The sequence below is a fragment of the Chinchilla lanigera genome, unplaced genomic scaffold (genome assembly GCF_000276665.1).
Source record: "Chinchilla lanigera isolate Chin_1 unplaced genomic scaffold, ChiLan1.0 scaffold00206, whole genome shotgun sequence".
Taxonomy (NCBI): domain Eukaryota; kingdom Metazoa; phylum Chordata; class Mammalia; order Rodentia; family Chinchillidae; genus Chinchilla; species Chinchilla lanigera.
In genome coordinates this window covers 306246-329588 of record NW_004955607.1, presented here as the reverse complement: position 1 = coordinate 329588, position 23343 = coordinate 306246, and the positions used below count along the sequence as shown (strand labels likewise).

The window sequence follows — 23343 nt, the reverse complement described above, 5'->3', positions numbered from 1 at the left end:
TATATATATACACACACACAAGATAGTCAAAATATTTATGCTCCTAATTTCTCTCAGTTCATTGAAACGATGTTTGTGCTAATATTGTTTGGACAATTAAATGCTGATATCTCACACTCTGAGTAACTAATTTAAAGATAACAATACACGATATATTAACCATTGTTACCCTCCTATATATTGTTTGGAATTTTGTCTCTTCTTCTTAAAATAAAAATAAAAAAATAAATTTATATTTTGAAACAGGGTCTCCCTAAGCCAATATATTACCCAAGCGGGGCTTGAATTTGCCACCTTCCTGCCTCAGCTTCGCAGTGTGCTGGGAGCACAGGCCTGTGCACTTCCACATCCCAGACTTTATTATTTAAGAGGATTAAACAGTCAACCGGAGCTAGGAACTCTCACAAACATTTCTTACAATACCTTGACATTGGCTCGTGATGGATAAGAAAAATAAACATCACTGAACTCCAGGTTCCCTTTGATGCTGTCTGGTTTGTGTCCTCTCTCTGAAAAACTGTCAATTTTAGGATTCTAAATAAAACAGAACACAATGACTATTTTGTCACAGAATAATTACATTTTTAAGAAATATGATTCAGCAAATAGTACAAAGTCACTTGCCTAAGACAGAGTTTGGTGCAGTCGTGTGTGTGTGTGCACGCGCACATGAGTGTGCTGTTTAAGGAAATGTCCCTTTTCAGTAAACAGTCTTTGCATGAAAAGTATATCGGAAATATTTCATTTTAAGTGTTTGGTATACCTTCATAAATTTTCTAAATAGTTAGATGTGCATATTTATACAACTGCAATAACAAAAACATATTATAACTGATAAGGCTAATTTAATGAAAATTAGTTTATTCCTAAATAGTAAATATAATGGATTAAGTTGAGAAAACTGACTGAACGATTATCACATTATTTCAGGACCAGAACTTTCAATATATTGAGAAGCTGAACAATTTTTTTATGACTTGAAAAGAAATAAGAGACACTACTGAAACTGAAACATCAAATTTTCGTGAACTATTTTGCATTTCATTTGTGTAAATGCAGTGGCATAAATATGGCAAAATATTTTCTTTTTCATTGTAGGCAGTTCAGTTTATTTAATACAGCCGATCCAAAATCATAAAAATGCAGTAATAATATTTGGGCTGCAACCCATAGGAAAACATAATGTCAATTTTGATATTACCAATAATTTATCTACCCCCAATCCTACATAGAAACCACAGTATTTTCAATCTGGCTAAAATGGGAAGAGAAAAGGAAATGTAGGAAGAGAAACATCCTTGCTCTCTATAATGATAATATACTGTAGCAGGCGTGCTTGTCCAGCACTAGATTATTGTTATTATATTATCGAAAGAAAAACTTTTGAAACAGTAAGAGGTATTTTGTTTCACTCATTACTATGAGGAGGTCTTTAACTCCATGTCACTAAATTCCAGTGCAGTCGTCAGGGCTGCGTCTGGATGTCCCCCACAGCCTCATGAGGTGACTGGACCTAGAGTGTGCAGTGCTGGTATCCAGGGTGTGTCATTATTAGACTGGTCCACTGGTGGGCATTGTTCTGGGTAGGGTTAAGGGTGCCCCACCCTGAGGGAGAGCATTATCCAGCCCAGGAGTGGGTAGCCTGGATAACATATAAGGGACAGAAGGAAGGTCATGGCTTGCTGCTTGCTGCTTCACTGCTTTGCTGTCTTCTCCTCTGAACTGTTTCTCTTCTGCAGTGCCTCTCTGCCGTGCCATCCTGCCTCAGAGCCAGCCAACTGCAGACTGAAACCTCTATAAATTGTGAGCTAAATAAACCTTTCCTCCTTTAACTTTGGGTGTTGGGTATTTTGTCCCAGCACTGAGAAAAGTAACTAAGACAGTAATCAACATAGCTTATTCAATATAGTTGATTAGGGGGCTGGGGATTTAGCTCAGCGGCAAAAGCGCCTGCCTGGCAAGCGCAAGGTCGTGAGTTCGGTTCCTGGTACCAGAGAAAAACCAAACAAACAAAAAAACAAACAATCAATATAGTTGATTAAAAAATATGTCACCTAAAGCCAGATTGAATCATCCAAGTTTGAGCATTAAGTTAACAGATGACTCACACTGTCAATAATTCCAAAGATCACATAGGCTGCTCCTCTAGCATTGGCAAAGGCATCGATACATGGAGCAGCCTGGCCAATGCTGAACGCTCCGATGAGGATGGAGAAAAAGACCTGCACAAAAGAATACAAGGAGAAGTTATGTCCCTCCCAGCATTCATTACTATTTAAATGATTTGTATGAAACATACCACATGAAAGGTCAAGTTTAACTTTATCTTTTAAGAAACTTCTAGTAATTTTTATACTTTATTGAGATAATATTTGTACATCTTTGTGGGGCAACTTATGACAATTTGATATACATATATATTGTGTAATGATAAAACCAGGATAATAGGTAGTTCCATCATTTCAGTTAAAATTAAAACAAAAATAACAGTTTTTTAGTACCAAGCAAAATTTACAACATCAGTGTAACATTTTATTGCCAAAGTGGGTTTCTCCAATCTCAAAAATCATTTTTCTTATCTAATGTGCCAAGCTATCTGTCGCTCTTCTCCTGAACATATGGTCAGAAAAAAATTCCAAACCTATCTTTTTGGCTCTGCCACCAGGGAGAGACAGTTTCTCCGTCAGCATTATTGTTCAGGACTGCATGACTTGCTATAACTATGCATGGAATTCAGTGTTGACTATGAAACTTGGTAGATTTTGGCCATAGCTAGTTTTCCTTATAAAGCACCATTATAAACTGGATAGACGGATGGGTAGACAGATAGATAGATGATAAAGATTTTCAACACAAAAAAGTAAGAACCCCCCACTTCTAATACACCAACTCACTCCCATGGGCACTGGTCACATGGTCAAAACAAACACACAAAACAACACATTTCCCCTCATGTCTTTCTCACTAGGGAAACAAAGTAGATGGAAAAGCCCAGAAGGTAGCTTTAGGAATCCAGATTAACAGCATGTTTAAGTGAGAAAAACATAAATGAAGGAACAATACTCTGTTCTCTCTGGTCACAGTGAAACCTGTACATGTAGTGTAGCTTTTCTCCAAGCACAGTGACGCTCATGTACCACAACCCAGGCGCCGCTCGAGTACCGACCCACCATCGGCACTACACACAAAGAGAAAAAGTCTCTGCCAAAATAGATGTTCTGAAGTTAAAGCAATACAAGCCCTGGCCTGTATATGCAGGACGTTGCTTTACTGCAGATACTACTCTCAGTCCTACCGGATACATGTCATCAGCCACATGCCACAGACAGAAATGAAGAGGGTAAACTCATCACAAAGGGTGAGCGAAAATGTCAGTCTTCAACTTCCCTTCAATAGTAAATGAGGAAGTGAAGGAAAGCAGAAAACTTGCAAACTGATGCCTGAGAGGAACTGAAAGTAGTCTGTAAACACGAAAGCTCCTTCAGCCAAACAGCTTCAGTGACTCAGTGAAGGCTCAAGGTACCACTGTAAGAAGTGTTTTGGAAGTACTAACTTTCATACTGCCCCTCAGTCATCATCACAGGGCCAAACTGTGTTCCGACGGGGAAGGGCAGATTTAAAAATATTCCTATATAAACAGTTATATGCTGTTCTGATTGTCACTCACATAGAAAGTCATAAAACATTGCCATTTTATTTTATTTTATTTTATTTTTATTTTGTCTTCCGGTACCAGGAATCAAACTCATGACCTTGCGCTTGCTGGGCAGGTGCTTTGCTGCTGAGCTAAATCCCCAGCCCCAACACTGCCATTTTATTTAAAAGGTATGTATGCTATATTCCCAGTTCGGAAAGAAAAAAATGTTTGCCTGGATGGAAAATGGTCTAGAGGATATACACCCATAATCACAAATATATATGGATTATTAGATTATAATTATTTTGAGTTTAGAAGTTGTACATTGTAATTCTAAATATAATTAGTATATATTATTTTTTGGTCCTGAAATAAAGCTACCAATATCTTCATTTACCTACCAAAAGATGAACTTCTTTTCATACAACTTCTCTTCCTATGTTTCAGATAGCTGATGCTTTACATTAAGCGCATGTAATGTTCTCTTGCATCTGACCGTCTTTAGTGTTTACTTTCACATAGTGAAACTCAGCAGCAGAATGAGAATGACGCCAGCACATACTTATTCATTCCATTTTTGTTTCCTTTTAGTATGCCACATATGTCTGTCAGATTGGCCAATTGCATGCTGCTCTTTTGTCCCCAACTGCATGGGTTTTTTTGTTTTTTGTTTTTGTTTTTTTTCTGGTGCTGGGAATCGAACTCACGACCTTGTGCTTGCCAGGCAGACGCTGTGCCACTGAGCTAAATCCCTAGCCCCCAACTGCATGTTTTTGAAAGCTTTTGTCTGCTGGAGAGCAAGATTCATCCAAAAACAAAAACCTATTGTCATGACTCCTCCTTCCAAAAAGAGCAGCGTGAAAGAACAGAGAAGGTAGATGGAGAAACAGTATTTCACTCTTTATTAATACTAGGAATATTACTTACCGTCATTGCATTTCCAATAGTATATTCCTTCGATATAACCAGTGTGGATCCATACCAGAAGGCCAGCGCGTACGATGCATATATTAACAGGAAGGCAATGCCCATGGAAATGTTTGCAGAAATTGCTTTTTTAATTCCAATCTTTTTGGCATTTTCTAAATGTTTCTGGTACCTACCAGAAAATTAGGGAGAAAATGTCACAAAAAAACAACTTATAAGCAGAGTCATGTTCATCTCCCGTATAATAATAACTAACCCATGGTGAAACCCAGCATGCTGGAAATCACCCGGTTCAGGACCAACGAACACTAACTACAGCAGAGCCAAGCCTCTCTGTCCTGGCCAGGACCCTCTCCCTTGGTCCCTACCAGGCCAGGCAGGGTTCTGGTGGCTGCTTCACAGCTCAGCTCTTGCCTCTTCAGGATGAAGACAGAGGCTTCCCATCACTTTCATGGCCAGCATCAAACGTCAGCGTGAGGTTGGGAGAAGAGAAACAGCCAACCAGTAATGGCACGAAGCGGTAAACACGCTTCTGAACTCTCACACAGTCAGACTCTCATCTCAGGTCAATTTCTCTTCTCTAGAGAAAGGGAAATTCTCCCTCTCCTGCCCTACTGGGTGAGGAACAGGAATCTTACAGGTTTCGTACATAAACCTGGGCTTCTCACTACTTTTCTTTTTGTAAATTCCAGCTGCTCTTCAACTATAAAGCTAAGCATAAAGTTATACAATCAGCACTGCGTGGGATATGCACTCTTTCTCAATATTTCTGTTTTACTTTTATCATCTAAGAATGGAGTTAATACTGTCAAGTTAGTGAGAGAACTGTGCCATTGACAGACAGCTATAAAAAGTGGTTAGAATCGTGCCCAGCACATTGCTGGCCACCCCTATTATTATAATTATGTTAGAGTTTAATCAACCTGAGTTTTGCTCATTCTGTTTCGATGCTATTTTTGAGTAGTAATTCTAATTCATATTACCAGCTTCTACAATTTGATAAAATGGTACTAGTATATAGAATGGTTCTATGAAATTATAATGTTTTTCACATCAAGTTGAATTAAATCTACTCTTCCATGTGAGATCCAGAGTGTGTAAAATTTAATTTTGGCTTCCAATGGATCTACATTGAAACTTGAGGTGAAAATCAAACACATGGTATTTCCTTCCTAATTAAAAAAAGAAACAGCTGTGGGCTGGGGATTTAGCTCAGGGGCACAGCGCCTGCCTGGCAAGTGTGAGGTCGTGAGTTTGATTCCCTGTACCAGAAAAAAAAAAAAATAAATGAAAAAAAAAAAAGAAACAGCAATACCACCTTTTTTTAGTCTAACCAAAGAAGATGTGAGAATTTATTTTTAAAAAATATATGCTGCTACCAAACATGTCAGTGACTTACAACACTCATGCTTCACGGTATTTCCCTGTTCTGGGTGCTCCTCCTTCTAGCAAAGCTGCACTTTGGGCCGGCTGAGCCCCGTCCAGCGGTGGGACTGCAGGGCAGCCAAGCCTGCGATGCATACAGCAGCTGTGTCCACCTCAGTGGGACGCGGAGAGCAGGAGGCAGGTGTGCACGCCGTTGTTACCTTGCTTGGGTGGCTCGTTCACTGTGGCTCGTGACACTGACGTCCTGAGGCCCCCCAAGGGCTAGTGTGGTCACTACGCACAGCAAGCAGCAGCCACGGGAAAGGGAAGGGTTAGAGAACCAGGGACTTGCGTCCCAAGGAGGGGTTAAGGGATAGGAAGGTAGAAAATAAAATGACGGGGCTTAGAGACCTCTTTGCTTTGAACAGTGGAGTTTGTCTTTCAAAAACTGTGAGTATTGAGGTCTCATAGAACAATAAACGAAGATCACCCTTTGCACGGAGTGATACTTCAGTAGGGGTACATTGTTGTTTAAAGAGCACATTAAATAATTATTTACATTTAAGTCAAGCAGAGGACTTTCCCATGGATGTATGCTTATCTCCAAATTCATTACAATGCACCCATTAAATATGTACAGTTCTTTATCAACCATACTACAATAAAAAAGATTTGTAAGCAACTGCTCAGGTTCCCCACTGAGCAGAGGAGCACACAGGCACCGCTAGGCACTGTTTGCCAGGTTCGTTCTGGAGCACTCAGGCACTCTGGGCTGTAACTGGGAGGCCTCAGCCCCTCAGGCCTCTCTTTCCTATATTCCAGTCACAGTCAGAAAGAGAGCGAAAAAAATTTGATAACCAAACCACAAAATAATTAGTGTCCTTTGTAATGCTACATATTCTATTTTAAATGGCATTATTTTTAACTTTTTAAAGATACATCAGCCTGTGGGCATCAGCAGATAGCCAAAGGATTCAGAGACCATAAATGGGTGAGAACCCTACGTCAGAGCCTGACCTTAAAATACAGCCCTCAATACGGGGACTTCTATTTTGTAGGGGAAGTGTTAATGTTAGAAAGAGAAAGTCTTAAACACACACCAAGAGGAACAGTGGAAAGGAAAAGGGGTTCTTTGAACTGGTTCTGACCTTTCCAGCATTTTGTTCTGGCCTCCAAAAGCTATCACCGTCCTGATGGCTCCCAGGGCCTCTTCTGCCACGGCGCCTGCCTTGGCATATGCAGCCAGCTCCTTGTCACTAAACGCGGAGAGGACCTGAACAGAAGTGAAGGGGTCAGGACCTGGGTATGAGAAGCAGTGCCACAGATGGTCTGGAAGACTCTTCACCTGATTCTTCTTGGTGAGCCCTGAGCTTTACCAAATGCTGAAGTCCCGTAGCAGATAGCACAGACGGACTCAGATCCAGTGGCCACCTTTGCCCTGGTGACAGGCACTCCAAGAGCAGCCAGGGAAGGAGGCCCAGTTCTCTATGTGGTGCTTTTGGGAATAGTGTCAAAATCCGCATCTACTATTTTTTTTGTTTGTTGTAAGGTAAAATAAAGTAAAACTTTGCATTTTAAAATTATTCACCGTGCTTTCTCTTTTGATGTCACAATTTTTAAGTACTATGAAAATAATGCTTTCAGATTTGCTGCTGGGCAGTCCACTGAATAAGGAGACGGCTTAAAAAGGAGAAAAGTAAGGGAGAATTAAAATAAGAGATACAAACAGTCCACTAAGTAAACTATCAATCCCAGAAGGATCAAAAGTTGCCTGTAGAACTTCCCCATCCTGAAGTGCTGGCAGCAGGAAAGCAGAGGTGTGCATTTCATTGTAAGGCAAAACTGGCCGAACGCCTCGTAACTGTCACAGGTAAGAATTCACAGAAGAGAGCCCAGCCTTAAAAATTGAATTCATGCATTAATTTGTAGGAATGGTATATTTTAAAACTGTGCTCCCTCAAATGGGGATATAACCATACATGCCATTTAAACTACTATGCTACATTTACCCAAATAAATAACTGTACAAAGAAACCTAAAACTGAAGCTAAAACTGTGACATTCTGAATCATATTAAAAGTCAGTTTCCTTATTAAAGCTCCATATTAATGATATCCATCTGCATATAATTTCCCAGACATTTAACATAGATTTGTACAAGTATGGGAATTCTGGTATTAACATAACTCTGCATGCACATGAGGTAAACACATAGACGACGCCACGTGTCACAGACCTTTGCCCAGACAGCGGTGGATAGTCCCAGCACAGGGCTGATGGCCATGACCACCAGGGTGAGCTTCCAGCCTCTGATAAAACCCACTACGAATCCTGCAAAAAACGTGGCCACTGCTTGAAAGAACATTCCAATCTTGTCACCAATTCCTTCACTGATTTTGGAGATGTCACTAAAAAAGATCACACCTAAGTGGTTACAGGCGGAGGTCTTTGGTTAGAAAGATGAAGCAGATATTTCACAAATACGTAGACAACACATAAAACATGTTCGCACTACTTCCAGCCTCTTTCACACTTTGAGCCTCCTGAGTGGTATTTTTTCCACCTAAATACTGCACAAAAGAAAAATTCAGGATTAGTTTATGCTTCTAAGAAGGTAGTATAATTAAAGTTGATGCTATTAAGTTAGCTACTCCTATTAGAGAAACACTGACTTGAACTCATGAATCAATTTGTTTAAAAGCAGGACTTAGAAAAGGCATTGCAGCAATAATAGGGAACAATCATCTGGAAGGTCTCCTTGCCTTGGCCTCCTCTCCTATTTTGACCTCCTCAGCTCGACATGCTCTTGCCAGAACTCCCAGACAGGGAAGTTTAACTTCTTCCCCCTGCACCAAAAGCAGAGACATCTGCTGTGTTCCCTGACACAGCCCAAGCCCCTAGAAGGTGCTCAGCATGGAACAGGTCCTCAGATGTTTGCTAAGATCCAACACCCACTAAAGCAAACCTCTTGCTGAATTAATGCAATCATTCATTCACCCACTCAGCTGTCTTTACTGAATGCCTTAGCGCCCGGCAGGGCTGCAGTGGTCGCTGGACGACACAAGCACGGCTAAGGTGTGCGCTGAGTCCCCAGTCAAACCTATGCTGTGGCTGGGAGGGAAAAAAATGAACAGATATGGAAGACATGCAGTGGCACAGGCTACAGAGCCTCTAGAAAGGACTGTCAGAGGCTCCGTCTCCAATTCATGTCAAGCACTTAATCTAGTAATTCTTTTTGCTTAAAACAGCCCCCATAAACATTTTCACATAGTTCTTCCTTTCTTCATGAAAATATGATATTAACAGCACACTTACTCTGTTAGCCGTGTATTGAGTTCAGCAATGTCATTGATGTCAAACCAGCCTATTTCCTGCCGTAGAATAGCGTGAAAAAACTTTTGCCTAATTTTCTTAATCTGTCGGCCGGCTGCCAATGTCCAGAATGAAACCTGTATATAGGCAGCAACCAGAACTCCGGCACCTAATCCTGAATAATAATAGGCGTATCTGGAAAATAATTAGAAAGGCCTTTTCAAATGTTGTGCTTATTCGTCTCTTTCAGGAGAAATTCTCAGCATTGGAAATTAATCAGTTTGCTAAACAAAGACTGAGCGGGACATTATGCAAATACATATTACAAAGTGTTTTTTTTCTTCTTAAATGGCAAGAAGATGAACTTCAAGATGGAAGATCTATCTACTTGAACTATCATCCGATGAAAACAGATAAACTGGATGACAATTAATGCTTTATTTTTAACTGATGACAGTTTTAAAGTACCATTTAACTTCTCTCCCATAATTGTATCTTAGGCTCACCTGTCTTATTGTACTGAGAAAGATCACTACTATTTACATACTCAAATACAGGAATAAATACAACAAATAGAACAGCTCTTTGTGTAAGTTTTTCTCTACGACTTACTCAGACAACAAAACACCTCTTCCTATCTGACAGTCTTAAAATATTTTAAAAATAATATGATAAAAGTCATGAATTCAAACTAATCTGGGTTGAAAGCTTAGCCAAATAAACAGAAAATTAGTGTCCTGAAGAATAATAAATTGTTTGAGTATGTTCAAATATATTTTGATCTAATTTTGCAAACTATTTTGTAGATAGAATCCTTGCAAGCCTGTGTTAGCAGAGAGATACTCATTTCAACCAGCAAAATTCACTGAAATGCAGCCACGTAAACATTAGGTCACAGGCTTTTGAGGGAGGATGGAAGGGGAGAAAAATACCATAAATAACCCAGTAGGGTTGATTGGAAAAACTGGAATACAGATGATAGATCATACAAAATATTGTATGAATATTAAATTTGCTACAGTTGACAACTGCACTCTGGCTATGTAGGACAACATCGTTATGCTTAGACTCCTCTGAAGTAGGGGCTAGGGGCATAATGAACACGGTGGGGGCTTGGGAAAGAGTATAGGTGCTCTCTGTGTATTCTTTCAACTCTGCGGTTTGGAACTATTTTCAAGTGAAGCATTACAAGTAGCACAGCATACATAAATATATGTAAATTACCTAGTCATTTCTTCTTCCAAAATTCTGCCTGGATTTAGCTGTGACAATGAAAAATTCACTAAATAAAACAAAAGAAAACAAAACATTTTTGAAAGATTGAACTATTAGTAGTCATTGCCACAATTTGAAAATCTGCTACAAATTACATGTGTGAGCTATCTATAGAGGACCTTACAGTTTCTCTAAGGAACACTCTCTTTTCTTTTTGCACACGCAAGGATACTTCCCACCTTGCCCGAGGTTCAGGGTGTCACGGGCCCCGCGGGGACACGGGCACTCGGCTCCTCTCACCCTGGGGTTCTGGGCCTTTGCAGCACAGAGGGGCTGGGAGCCACAGAGCAAGCAGGGCAGTGGAGGCAGCTGGAAATGGTCAGAATAGAAACATGAGACTGAAGGAGTACTTTCCTTCTCAGCTTAAAGTACTTTGCAAACACTTGTTTCTGCACATTTCATGTTCGTAGCCGGGTTTTTCTCTTCCTGCTTTGTTATGAGATCAGTAAGGGAAAGGACAAATCACATCGATTGCCAGGGAGAAATAAAGCCAGGAAGATAACTGTGTTCCTCAAAGACAAATCAGTAGATCACTAGATCACTGGCCACTGAGTCAAGGCCTGCGTGCCCGACTTATTTAATAGCACCACTGTATTCTGGTATTTTTAAAGGAGCGTTAGTGAGAATGAAATATACTCTCTATTAATTTGAGCTAATTAGAGAAACAATGTGCATTTCATGGTTTTCTTGCATTAATAATTATTATTCTATGCTAGGTGCTGTTCTGAGCACTTTACATGTATTAGTTCATTTACTCTTGAAAACAAACTATGAGGTAAGATTATTTTCTATTATTTTATAGAAGATTATTTTGTTATTTAGGTTTTTTTATAGAAGAGTAAACTGAGGCAGAGAGAAATAAAGTAATTTATCCAAAGCTACAGAGCTAGCAAGTCAGCCCCAGCAGTTTGGCTTACACTCTAACACTGTTACACTAATTGATTTGTTCTATAATGATTTGGTTTTACTTTTCTAAAAATGCAAAGGGAAAAAATAAAATGGAACAGGCTATATCTACTGCATTCAAGAAATAATAGGATAAATATCACCACACCAGGAAGGTCACTTCCCATTTCTCTGGTCCTAGCAGAAAAACTGGCCTATCTTTGTTCATTCATCGTGTGTAAATAGCTCAGGGTCATGCTGAGAACTGTGTATCCTTCTTATCTTTTTCCAAAGGGAAGTAAGGTTTAAGTTTATTTAAAACTTACCTCAGGATTCATTACCAGGCAGGTGGCACTGATGAAGGGACAAGCTTTTCCTACTGATGTGAAATGTTTCTGGCTGACTCTCAACCAGATCTCAGGCCCTGGGGGAATCCTAACCTGTTCCCCTCTTTTCTCAGCAGCTGGGTCAGTTCTGAGCACTGTCTCCTTCCCGAGTTCTTGCATAAGGCACTCTGGGCGTATGCTTGGAACTGGAGGCCACTGAGCCACTCTTAACCTGCAGTATCTGAAGAACTCACTGTGGGGTTTTCTCCTGATTTAGAAATCAGGTGAAATATTGAATAAACCTTTCTTTCTTTCAACACCTGTGTTAAACTTTTTAATTCTCTCCATACCTGAAACTGGCTCTCTGTTAGGAAATAAGATTCTACGGCAGTTCCAGATTTGACTCCCTTCCTTAGTCCCAGGGAAAGAATGATGGTCTAATTCCAGGTCAGTGTCTGGAAGTGCAGAGCTTTGGCTGCCTGAACACAGGCAGGACAGATATTGCGGGAGGGGCAGGGACGGTCCCAGAAGAGCCAAGGCCTCCAGATCTGGAAAGAGCCAGGACCTGTTACCTAAGATATTTCAGCCTTATAAACATTCCTGAAGGAGTAATCCGGTTTACTCTTCTCAGTGTCACTGAGAATCTTGAAAAAAATACAGATGCCCGGACTCTACTCAAGTGCAATTAAATCAGAACCTACAGTTGAGTCTGGAGCACCGTATTTATCTAATGTGACAGGGTGGAGAACTCCTACACCCACCGTAGTAACAAAGGAACGAGGAACTCCTGAAGCTGCCTGTTCATTTCAGAGTTCTCACACAATCCATCCATATGGCACGTGGAGAAACAGAAGCTTAGATTGAGTGTCACACTTCTAAGTTTTAGTTTTCCCCTGATATTTATTGATAGCTTATTATGTTCTAGACTCTTTACATAAGTCACCTCATTTAATCCTATTCATAGATCTGTGATCACCTTCCAAAATAGAACAGTCAGGGTTAGAGATGTTGAGGGACTTATGCAGGGTCACACAGCCTTAAGTGCAGGGTCTGAATGATAAGTGTATGCACAGGTGAAATATTGAATAAACCTTTCTTTCTTTCAACACCTGTCTTGAACTTTTTAATTCTCTCCATACCTAAAACTGGCTCTCTGTTAGGAAATAAGACTCTACGGCAATTACAGATTTGACTCCCTCCTTCCTTAGTCCCAGGGAAAGAATGATCATATTTCATCATCATTAGGGTTAGGGTGGGGGATGGAGTCCTCATTATAGTATCTGTGTCTCAAAATGAATCAGTGCCTGTCTTTCCTGATTTTTCCCTAGACTTCTTTCATCAGACAGGAGTGTTCAGTACAAAACAAAGAGTGGCTGTGGTTCAGGCAGTGTGGGTACAGCCAACAGTTAAAGTAACCCGGGGCTCAAACGTGCCTTTTCCCTCAACCACAAGGCAGCGCAGGACATGTAGGGCACAGCAATCTCCTTGCAGAATATTTTACAGTATTATAGTCACACAGAGGTGGTATGAAAGATACCAAGCTCGTGATCCTCTGCAGAAGAGCTGTTTTCTCTGACTGTTCCTGAGGTTTCAGATCAAATGCTCTGTGCATAGTTTCTGAGGGAACAGCCTTGTTTTGGAGAGGCTGTTGACAAGGATGGGCTGTGTTCACAATGGATCACTGTCGGCCCGCTTGCAATCTGAACCTTTTTCTCTTCTAGCATTCCCTTGTCATCTGGCTACTGCTAAATCTAGTTGTCTAAGAATCTAACAATTGTAAAAAAAACATACTCTAAATAAACATCCTCTCTATTTGATGAGCTAGCAGTTTGTTATCACTGAAAGCTCTATAAGGTTTGCCGTTGCTGAGATCCTCAGGTAAGTGCCCTATCTGCTTCCAATACCTATGATTTTTACCAGACTCTGCAACTCTGCACATATGAAGGAGCATTCTGAGTTTAGAGTGAGTCTCCTTTAAAAACTTCATTTTTTCCAAAGAGGAGAGTGGATATTAGAAACTCATAACATCTGAAGGACTTACCATTTGAAAGCCTCCAAGACAGCCAACAGGCATAATGACAATGTGGTCACAGAGGGCCAACAGTCCTAAATCAAGTGTTTTTAATTTGGAAGCTATTGAAATGAAGTAGGCAACTCTCACATGCTAATCCTTTTAGCAGTCACTCACTCATGCAGTTCCCCAGTAGCACATAGCATTTGACTGCACGACCAGCTTCAAAGCTGTTTGATTGCATAACTAGTAACAAGTAGAAAACAAACTGCTCCAAATTGCAAGCTGTAGAATGACTCTGATGTTAGCAAAAATAAAACAGGATTAAGAAAATAGGTCCAAAAGTGAACTCATCTGTGATAAGTGAATAGCGCTGTTTTACTCCTTTACAAATTTTAAAACTTGTGATACAGAACTATTTTCAAGTGTACAGTTCAGTGGTGCTAGGTATATTACACTATTGTACAACCAATTTTCTAAACCTTTTCATTTTGCAAAATTTAAACCCTACTCCAGTTAAACCAGAGCTCCCCATTTCCGTCTCCCCCAGTCCCTGGTAAACACTACTCTGCTGTCTGTTTCTGTGAATTTGACTACTCTGAATACCTCATAAAAATAGAACCATACAGTTTTTGCCTTTTTTTAACTGGCTTTTTTTACTTGGCATAATGTTTTCAAGTTTCATTCATGTTGTCACAGGTATCAGAATTTCCTGTTTTTTAATTCCCCTATGTGTAGAGATCACATTTTGTTTATCCATCCATCTACTAATCTGATTTTTAACAAAACCTGAGTAGAGATCAATTTTTGATTGATGTGTTCCATTATGGACATAGTCCTGATATCTACATCTATCTTTATATCTAAAAAATGCATAGTGCATATATTATACATAATTAATATGTAACACATCTAGACCTTATACAGAGTAAAAGGAGGGGGCTGGGGATTTAGCTCAGCGGCACAGCGCCTTCCTGGCAGGTGCAAGGTTGTGATTTCGATTCCTGGTACTGGGAGAAAACCGAAAACAAAACAAAACAAAAAAACAACAAAATAAACCAAACAGAGTAAAAAGAAAGCAAATAGAAAATTCTTGCTTCTCCCTCTTATTAAAGACTTTTTAAAGAACCTGTCCTACTCCAACACAATATTCACAGTGTTTGTATGAAGGGTTTGGTCACTGGTCAAATGTAAGCAATCTATTTAAAACTCTCCAAAATTTTCTTTTTCTCCTGGTGAAAATACAGTTATTTATCCTGGGGGAAGTATATCTAGTGGTGATCCTGGTTAGGATGACAGAAAGACCTGCTTTGGATCCTGTCCTAACACTTATCAATGGCGTAACAATGGACAAGCTGGTTATTCTCTCCAAGCCTTCATTTCTTCCCATATCATAGGAATAATGTCACCCAGTGTGGACAATTGTTCTTACAAGGGTTAGATGGACTTGTGCATGTACTGCACTTAGCATAGGACCTAGCACATAGTAAGCTCAATGAAAGGATACTATTACCATTTAAAAAATAAAGATGTTCTGCTCGGAAACCATAATACTTGAGAATAAATAAACTATGTTTTTCTCGGCATTTGTTGTAACTGTTCCTGTATTTCTAAAAGACATTGATATTTATCAACATTTATGTAATATATCATATTTTATTAATAAAGCAATCATATTCCCTTTGATAATTACATTTATGCCCTATAATAACAACTAAGTATATAATCTCAATTACTGAGCAAAAAACTTTTATGAAATTCTTCTAAATGATGGAGCATAGCTGGGCATGGTGGCACACACCTGTGATCCTATGATCCTTCTGGAGGGTAAGGCAGGAAGATCATGAGTTTAAGACTGGTGTGGAGTAAAGAGGGGTAATCTGTCTCAAAAAACGAACAACAACAAAAAAAAAAGATGGAGGGTATTTTTCCCAGTTGTCTTGAAATCTGCTTCTTAATCGTAAGTTTTTATTTTAATTCTACCCTCTGTGCTCAGTAAAGCTTCATTCAGTCTTCCCTAACCCAGCAACCTCAAGATCTCATGGAGAAACAGCCTTCTGCCTTGGTAGAAACTATACGAATTGTCCTTGCTGCTTGGAATTGGCTAATAGGGAGTGAGAGTGTCTGTGGGATCCCTACTCCAGTGATGTCACCAGGGCCCGTCTTCTAGGTCTCTTTGACACAAGGGCTAGTTAGTATTTACAGTCTTCTGGGTGTGTTCCAGATCACATCCTCCACGTGCTGAATCCATTTGCTCTTTAGTGATGTCATATCCAGTTCTAGTCAATCTCATTGATCAATAAATCAAACACAGAAATGGATACAGTTTTTAAGGTTGAGAAGAGACAAGAACAAAAAAAGCAGAAATAGACCTACAAGCTGCCCACAGCTGAGAAATACTGTCATCATAATGGACATATTATGAAACCCATCGGTAACCACTAATGGGACAGCAGGGATGTCATAGACACACTTTGTATGCTCCTGCTGTCCTCAAGTAGAGTGGCTTCCCTACTTGATTTACATGCAAAGCTTCTTGTAGATTTTCTTATCCTATATTAAAAATCAAATGACACACATGTATTTCTTGACAGTTAAATGAGCATTTGACAAATTTTCTAAGAATTTCATAATTACTTTCTGGTACCTAGAGTCTTCCAGATGTCTAAATCACTAAATAGGTATTTGATAAATATTTAAAATCAATTTCTAATCTTTTATTCAGAGAAGTTTCATGGTTTGTAAAAAAAAAAAAAGTAGAGAAATGATTACCTGGAAAGGAGAAGTTTTCTGCCGTATTAACAAATTTATCCGTCATTTCCCCAAACACTGTCATCATGAGGGGGAGGCCTGACCCATGAGCAACGGCCATGATGGTGCCCAGGGACATTAATACTCTGTCCTGCCAGTCGGAGTACCGGAACTGGAAAGGAGAAGAACTTGGTTTGTTACATGGAACCTCTGTTCTTTCACAATCATATACTTTTTGGATTTTTACTTAAAGTCAACACTATTGTAAAAGTTACAAATGAATGTATTAGAGGAGAGTTGCCAAATCTGCCAGTCCAAATCACTGGCAGACTAATTTCATGATTCTATTTATTTTGTACTCCGTGAAGAAATCGATCTAATTCTGTTTGATAGGTGTCTGATTTGGGTGAATGATTATAGTCTAATCAGAAGGGATAAAGGTTTGGTTCCATTAAAAAATATTGTTTAATCTCCCAGAGCTCCTGAGGTAATGAATTATGAACACTAAGGGCAGACATTAAGTGTACACACACACACACACACACACACACACACACACACATCATACCCTTTAAAACAACATTCCGACTGTTTCAGAGGGAAAATTAAAAACAAGAGGCAAACAGATGCTCTGAGTTTTGAGGTGAAATTGGCTTTAGGGCAGCTCGGCAGTGGAGGACAACAAGCCTTGTGGAGTGTTTTGTTGCAGGCTCTGGAGAGGGTGTGGGGGCAGTCATGGGGGGCCTGGACATATAGGCTGAGGACAGCAAGGTGACTGGGCAGCACATGCAGGGTTTAGGTAATGGCCCACAGCGGAATTCCTGCAGGGCATGTCACAAGGTGCGGAGAGGATGTAGGAGAGGTTGGGAAGGCCTGGTGAGGTGCACCAGGGAATTTGGGCCAAGCACTCTCTGCAGAGTGTGACCAGTTGCCGCAGTGAGCTGCAAACACCAGGAACTAACCATGATCTGAGCCGCAACACTTCAAATGGCTTTGTAGTCTCTGTTTTTTCATCTTCAAGTTTCACCCTTTAGCAATAATTTTGATTGACCTTTTTATAGATCTTCCTTTTTGTTCTCTTTTCCTCTTCTGCCTGCTGGACTGCATCTACTTTCATTTGTGTTTCCACTTCTGCAGCTTTCTTTCTACTCTTGCACCTTACCTCTCTTTTCCAGCTTTTGATTTGCTCATTTACCTCGACATGACACCTCTGTGCAGGACAAGGACCAGTTATGTGGCCGTGAGTCACGAAGGGCTGTGGAGCGACTACCAGGGACGGAAGCCAGGCCACACCGGGTTGGTACTCAGCTCGGGCCGAGGTCAGAAGTGTGTGGTGTGAACTGGGTGTGTGCAAACTATTCTCAAAGACTTCTGGAAGTTCAGTAGGGTCTGAGGGCTAAATGACCTCATTAAACACACTGGGCAGGTAAGAGCACTGGAAGAGACCTCAGGTCAGAGCAAGGGAAGCTTGGAATGAAAAAAGGGACCAGGTTATGCTGAGGTTAATGTTATCAACAAGAATGAAAATTGGGATGAGGAGTTAGAGGAGAGGGAGGGGAGAGCAGAAGGGGATTCAAAGACGAAACAAGCTGTATTATGTGCATGCACCCACCCCCAAGATGACTGTAAACTGCGTGTACTGCAGAGTTACACTAATGACAGTTTTAAAAAGTTTTAAAAAAAGAACAAGTGGGGAAGCGTTCCTAAAATTGCTATCAAATATACTAATGTCCCCAAGATTAATTTTTGGTGGCTCCTAGGGAGGGGGGGAACGTGCATGACCTGTCAGCCACAGTTCAAAGCACAGGGTCAGGCTGTCACATAGTGTCCTCTTAGGGGACTTTACATGACTTTGAGGAATTTTAATGCCTTTTATGTTAAATTTTAATGCTTTTCATATTAATTTAAGTTTCTAAGCTTCAGTTTGAAATTAGGTGAACAACGTCTAAGGAAATCTCGATCTGTTTTCAACAAAATAATGTATTCCTCTTTCTCTTGCAGCAGAGTTTTATCCTGAATTCTTTCTGGACAAAAACTATCTACTCAGAGGGAGAACAAAGATTAAGTTTAAATTTAATTTAAATTAAAGCTTTTAAATTCCAATGAAATTTTCTATATCTACTATGGGGTTTGCAATGTTTTATTTTCTATGGAAGATAGATTAAATATTAAAACCAGATTTCATATTACAGAAATATGTTCTCCAAGCACTACTTTAGAATGTTTTTACCCTTAATGAAACTTTTAAAAAGAAAAAAGACAGACAATGCAGAGGAAGAGAATGCACACAGCTCTGTGGGGACCTGAGTCATGTGCATAATGTGCGAATGTTTTGATGTCGTTCTCTCCATTTACTCAGCGGGAGTTTCAGCTGGAATGCCATGAGTTCTACTTCTTTGTTGTCAGTGAAGGCTGTCAGTTCAACACACATTGTGTTTATCAAAGTAGGTAAACACTTTCTTGGGCTGCTTCTCTGAGACATATTAAACATGAAAAAGATTAGAGTTCTTTCAAAAATATGCTGGCTCACCTTGAACCAGAAGAAAAGCCTGAAAGTGGTCTTATACATAATCAAAATTTCCAGTAGCTATCCCATAGTTGACCAGTTTTTCTTAGAAGCCAAGTGTGAACATAGGTTTCCTGTTTTTAAAGTTTCTGTAGTTAAAAATCACCTTCATATGGAAGCCTAGTTTAAGGTAAACATATGGGAAGCAGTGCAGTGATGCGTTTTCCCAAGATGGTGAGTTTGCAAGATACCATGGACACACTTCGCCTTTGAACTTTCTGCCTGTGACGCAGCCAGCCTGCCCTGCTTCTGGAGAATGTGCCCATCGTCTGTGATAAGCCAACCCGGACAGCACAGGCCCACCAGGGACGATATGTCACTACTGCAGCTTCTGAATCAAGGCCTCAGTTTCAATGAAAGTTAAGATTATTCCTATTTAGTTTTTCGCAGCTTACCAATGCTAAAGGTCCAATCAAATTCACCTTCTTCACTTTTTCCTTGTCTTGTTTGCTGTAAAAATATAATCAATTTAAAACTGTTACAAAATGTTCAACAGTCAAACATAAATCTAAGTAGCTATGATATTCAGTTATAATATTTCCAGACATAAAAACGTGATGTCCGCAATGTAACGAACACCTGGGTGGGAAGGTACTGTCCAAGGTACTGTCCAAGGTACTAAGAGGGCACATGGGTAGTGAGCAATGGCCCCTACATTACAGAGCTCACACGCAGGCAAAAACCGCATCTTCTGCCCAACGTGTTTTTTTCTCTTTGCGAAGCACAAACATAACATTATTAAACCCTGCTCCCCTGAAGGATTGTGGGAACTATGTGGAATGCACCCAGAATTCAACTCCTGCCCCCATTTCTGCCCATCCACAGAGGCAGCCTCTGCGCATCTCCCCACTGCCATGAAGGCCCATCCAGTCGGTCCTCAGTCAGCAGCCAGAGCTAGTGCAGGGATGCTCCAGTCAGTCTCTGCTCTCAAACCTATAATGGCTCCTGTTTATCTCAGAGCAGGTGCCAAACTCTTACACAGGCCACTGAGGCTCTGCATATTCTTTTCTTTCTTTCTTTCCTTCTTTTTTTCCTTCTTTCTATCTTCCTTCCTTCCTTCCTTCCTTCCTTCCTTTCTTTCTTTCTTACTTTCTTTCATCTCTCTTTCTTTCCCTCTCCTTTTTTTGTACTAGGAATTGAACCCACGAGCACCCTATTACTGAGCTACATCCACAGCCCTTTATATTTCAATTTTGAGACCTGGTCTCACTAAGTTGTCCAGGTGGGACTTGAACTTGTGATCCTCTTGCCTCAGCCTTCCTCATTACCTTTCTGACCATATGTCTCACTTCATTCCACCTGTTTGACTCCAGTCACCCTGGCCTCTGCAGCTGTGTGAATACAAAACTCGTCCCATTTTGCATGGTCACCCCTGCCGGGGAGACTCCCCTCCCCGTCCTCTCACTTCTCCCTAGTTTTTCTCAGATGTTGCCTTCAAGCAAAGACCCAGGCTGGGGTATAACCTGTGGTAACAAGTGCGCTAAGCCCTGGGCTCTAGCCCAGCACCATGGGGAATGGGGAGTGCTCAAATAATACCTTCCCAACCACCCTGCTTAGAATGGCACAGCACTCCCACCTTGCGTGGCGCATTTCCTACAGCTATGTTCATGTTTTTCCATAGCATCATTACCTTCTAATGTGAGCTGCAGTTCACTTAGTTATAATTCAACTACTTATTTATTTAGTATATGCATTGCTTGTCTATCCACAATACAATAACATAATGAGGGCAGAGGTTGTTTTGTTTTTGTTTTCTACCTAAGGTAACTGCCCAAGTAGGTGATACATTTTACTCATAAGACTCTCACTCAAATTATGTAGAATTTTCACTGTGTGACTGGGTGAACATCTGCCACGAAATATGTTCAAAACAATGTGCCATTGGTACAGGAGTGAAGCAAGCACACACCTAACCTTTAATTTTCATAACTAACACTGTGTTTGATAACAGAAGTGGCCTTAGTTTCCCTGGAAGGTCTATTCCTTGGTTTACTTTAATAAAAATTAATCTCATATTTAATTTCATCGTCTATTATTCTTGATTCTGTGTTTCTTTAGTGAGTCACTCTTCTGCCCACGGGGCTCTGACCTGAGCTCCTGCAGCTGTCCTGGGTCCTGGGCGCTGCCCACCTCTGGCAGGATGCTCCTTTTCACCCCGTCCAATGTCCAGCCCGGTGGATGCGTAAATAGCTATCTCTTAACAGATTCCCAGCAGCAGCTGCCAGCTGATAAATACCACACTTTTCTAACAGAAGTAATACCAGCCCTCTGCTTTTCCAATTCTGTATGGCAAATCTAAATTTTCTGTGGATAAATTCCAGGACACTTAGAAGGAGCAGAGCAGTATCACTGTCCAAATGAGTTCACAGATGTAAGAGCGTTTTGGCATGAGCATCAGACAGGCGCATTTTCAGTTGGCAGTCAGGCTCCTTGCAGCCCAGGATACACTACAGACTAACAAGCCACGGTCCACAGCGCTGGTGACCTGGCCTGAGCTCCGGGACTGTTACAGCCTCCTAATGATGTGCGGCTACAGATGGACTTTATTCACTCTTTCCACAGTGGAAGTGGAGACCCACGCCAGGGACCTGGCCCAGCTGCCCTGGTAAAGTGTGAAGTGGCCTCACAGCGCTGGGCAGCTGGAGCAGGATGAGGCTCCTGCGAGGCAGCTGAGGTTTCCTGCACCGGAACAGAATCTCCTGTAGGAGCGCAGGTTGGGGCAGGATGGGGAGCGAGCGCCTGCCCATCTCGTGAAGGGTGCTTCAGGCTGGGTGCTGAGGCCGCAGCAGACACCACAGCAGTGGGGAAGTGACCTCCCAGGAGGGGAGGGGAGGCGGAGAAGGTGAGGGAAGGGGACGGTAGGGGAGGGGAGAGGGGAGCGGGGTCAGCTCCTGCCAGGAGAGGGACCGGGTTTGCTTCAGGCTGGGTGCAGAGCACACAGCGCACAGAGGCCGGGCTACCACCGCGGGCGGTGACCCTGGGTTCCAACTGTTCCTAGATGGACGGGACCTCGTGGCCCGGTCCGGGAGCCACTGCGGGAGGCTCCTTGCCGCCTGCCCCTCCCCGGGGCCAGACTCACCTGCGGGCGCGCGGGTCACTGTCGCTGCTCGGGGGCGACGTCCTCGCGGCTTCCAGCTCCATCTCCGCCTGGGACGGACAGCAGCCTGAGTGTCCCTGCCGCGCGGTCTCACGCCTGTGCCCGCCGTCCCGGCCCTGCTGTCTTGGCCCCGAAGTCCCGGCCCCGCTGTCCGGGCCCTGCTGTCCCGGCCCCTCTGTCCTGGCCCCGAAGTCCTGGCCCCGCTGTCCGGGCCCTGCTGTCCCGTGCCCGCTGTCCTAGATCTCCCTCCCTGCTCTGTCACAGCCCGTCCGCCCCTGCACACCTCGTCCCCTTTCGTGTCAGAAGCCAGCGGCCTCTGGAGCCTGGACTTTGCTCCCCTGCTTGGTCCCGCCCCAACACAGCCCCACGGATGCCTCCCCTGCAAATGACTGTCACACTCCCTAAGTGGCCCTCCGTTTTTACTTAACCCACGTGGGGGACAGCTTTCCTGTCTGAGACTTGGCAATCACAGGAGTGCCCAGGGCCAAGAGCGTGCACCAGGCTCCCCGCCCTGTCTGTGTCCCCAGCTCTGATTTGCGGCACAAAAGTGGCCAGGAGGGACAGGACAGCTACCCATTCCCTTTAGCATTTGCTCAGGGCCGGAAGGGACACAGGGGCTCTCTTAATAAAAGCCCAGGCTGTTACAGATGAGGACACTGATGCCCCGGGGCTTAAGCCCTGCCTGATACTGCATGAGCCTCGTGGGCCCAGTACCCCTCACTGGTCCTGCAGGGATAGATGTCACCCTATGCACCTGTGCGAATATGGCTTTCTGGTGCCCTCTGGCTGACCTCCACTCTTCCCCAAAGGAGGGCTGTTGAATAGCCAGCAGTGGGCATAATGGCTTTGAAATCAGTGAGCTTCAAAGCTCAGAGCTTTCACTGAGCACGTGACATGTGCTCCACTAGTTCCTGCAGGCCTCAGTGTCTTCATCCGTAACACGAGAATGCAAACATCTCCTCTATCCTATCTGGCGATTATGAGCAGTGACTGAGTTAACATTAAATGCATTAAGTGCTAGGTAAAAGTACCTAGTGCTCTACCTAAAGCAGTACTAGTTCTACAAATGCAGCTCCCTGCCCTAAATCAGCTAGAAGATTTATCTGTTGCTCCTTGGTCTCACCATCTTACAACAGAATGCTGGCCCCAGGGCTGGGCAGGGTGCAGACAGTCTTAAAGCAGAGTACAGCA

At 42.1% G+C, this 23343-nt stretch overlaps 1 protein-coding gene across 1 annotated transcript in view; it reads right to left on the bottom strand.

The window, feature by feature from the left end:
- The window catches only part of LOC102003926 (multidrug resistance protein 3), a 62188-nt gene extending 39751 nt beyond the window's left edge, over nucleotides 1–22437 (bottom strand). The window contains exons 1-10 of the mRNA XM_005414906.1: nucleotides 22135–22437; nucleotides 19451–19505; nucleotides 16511–16661; nucleotides 10466–10523; nucleotides 9245–9436; nucleotides 8166–8337; nucleotides 7078–7202; nucleotides 4565–4736; nucleotides 2109–2222; nucleotides 424–534 (exon numbers count right to left, since the gene is read on the bottom strand). Of these exons, the coding sequence (XP_005414963.1) occupies nucleotides 424–534; nucleotides 2109–2222; nucleotides 4565–4736; nucleotides 7078–7202; nucleotides 8166–8337; nucleotides 9245–9436; nucleotides 10466–10523; nucleotides 16511–16661; nucleotides 19451–19505; nucleotides 22135–22196 (1212 nt within the window). The 5' untranslated portion in view covers nucleotides 22197–22437. The remainder of the gene's footprint in view (nucleotides 1–423; nucleotides 535–2108; nucleotides 2223–4564; nucleotides 4737–7077; nucleotides 7203–8165; nucleotides 8338–9244; nucleotides 9437–10465; nucleotides 10524–16510; nucleotides 16662–19450; nucleotides 19506–22134) is intronic.
- Nucleotides 22438–23343: the final 906 nt, after the last annotated feature.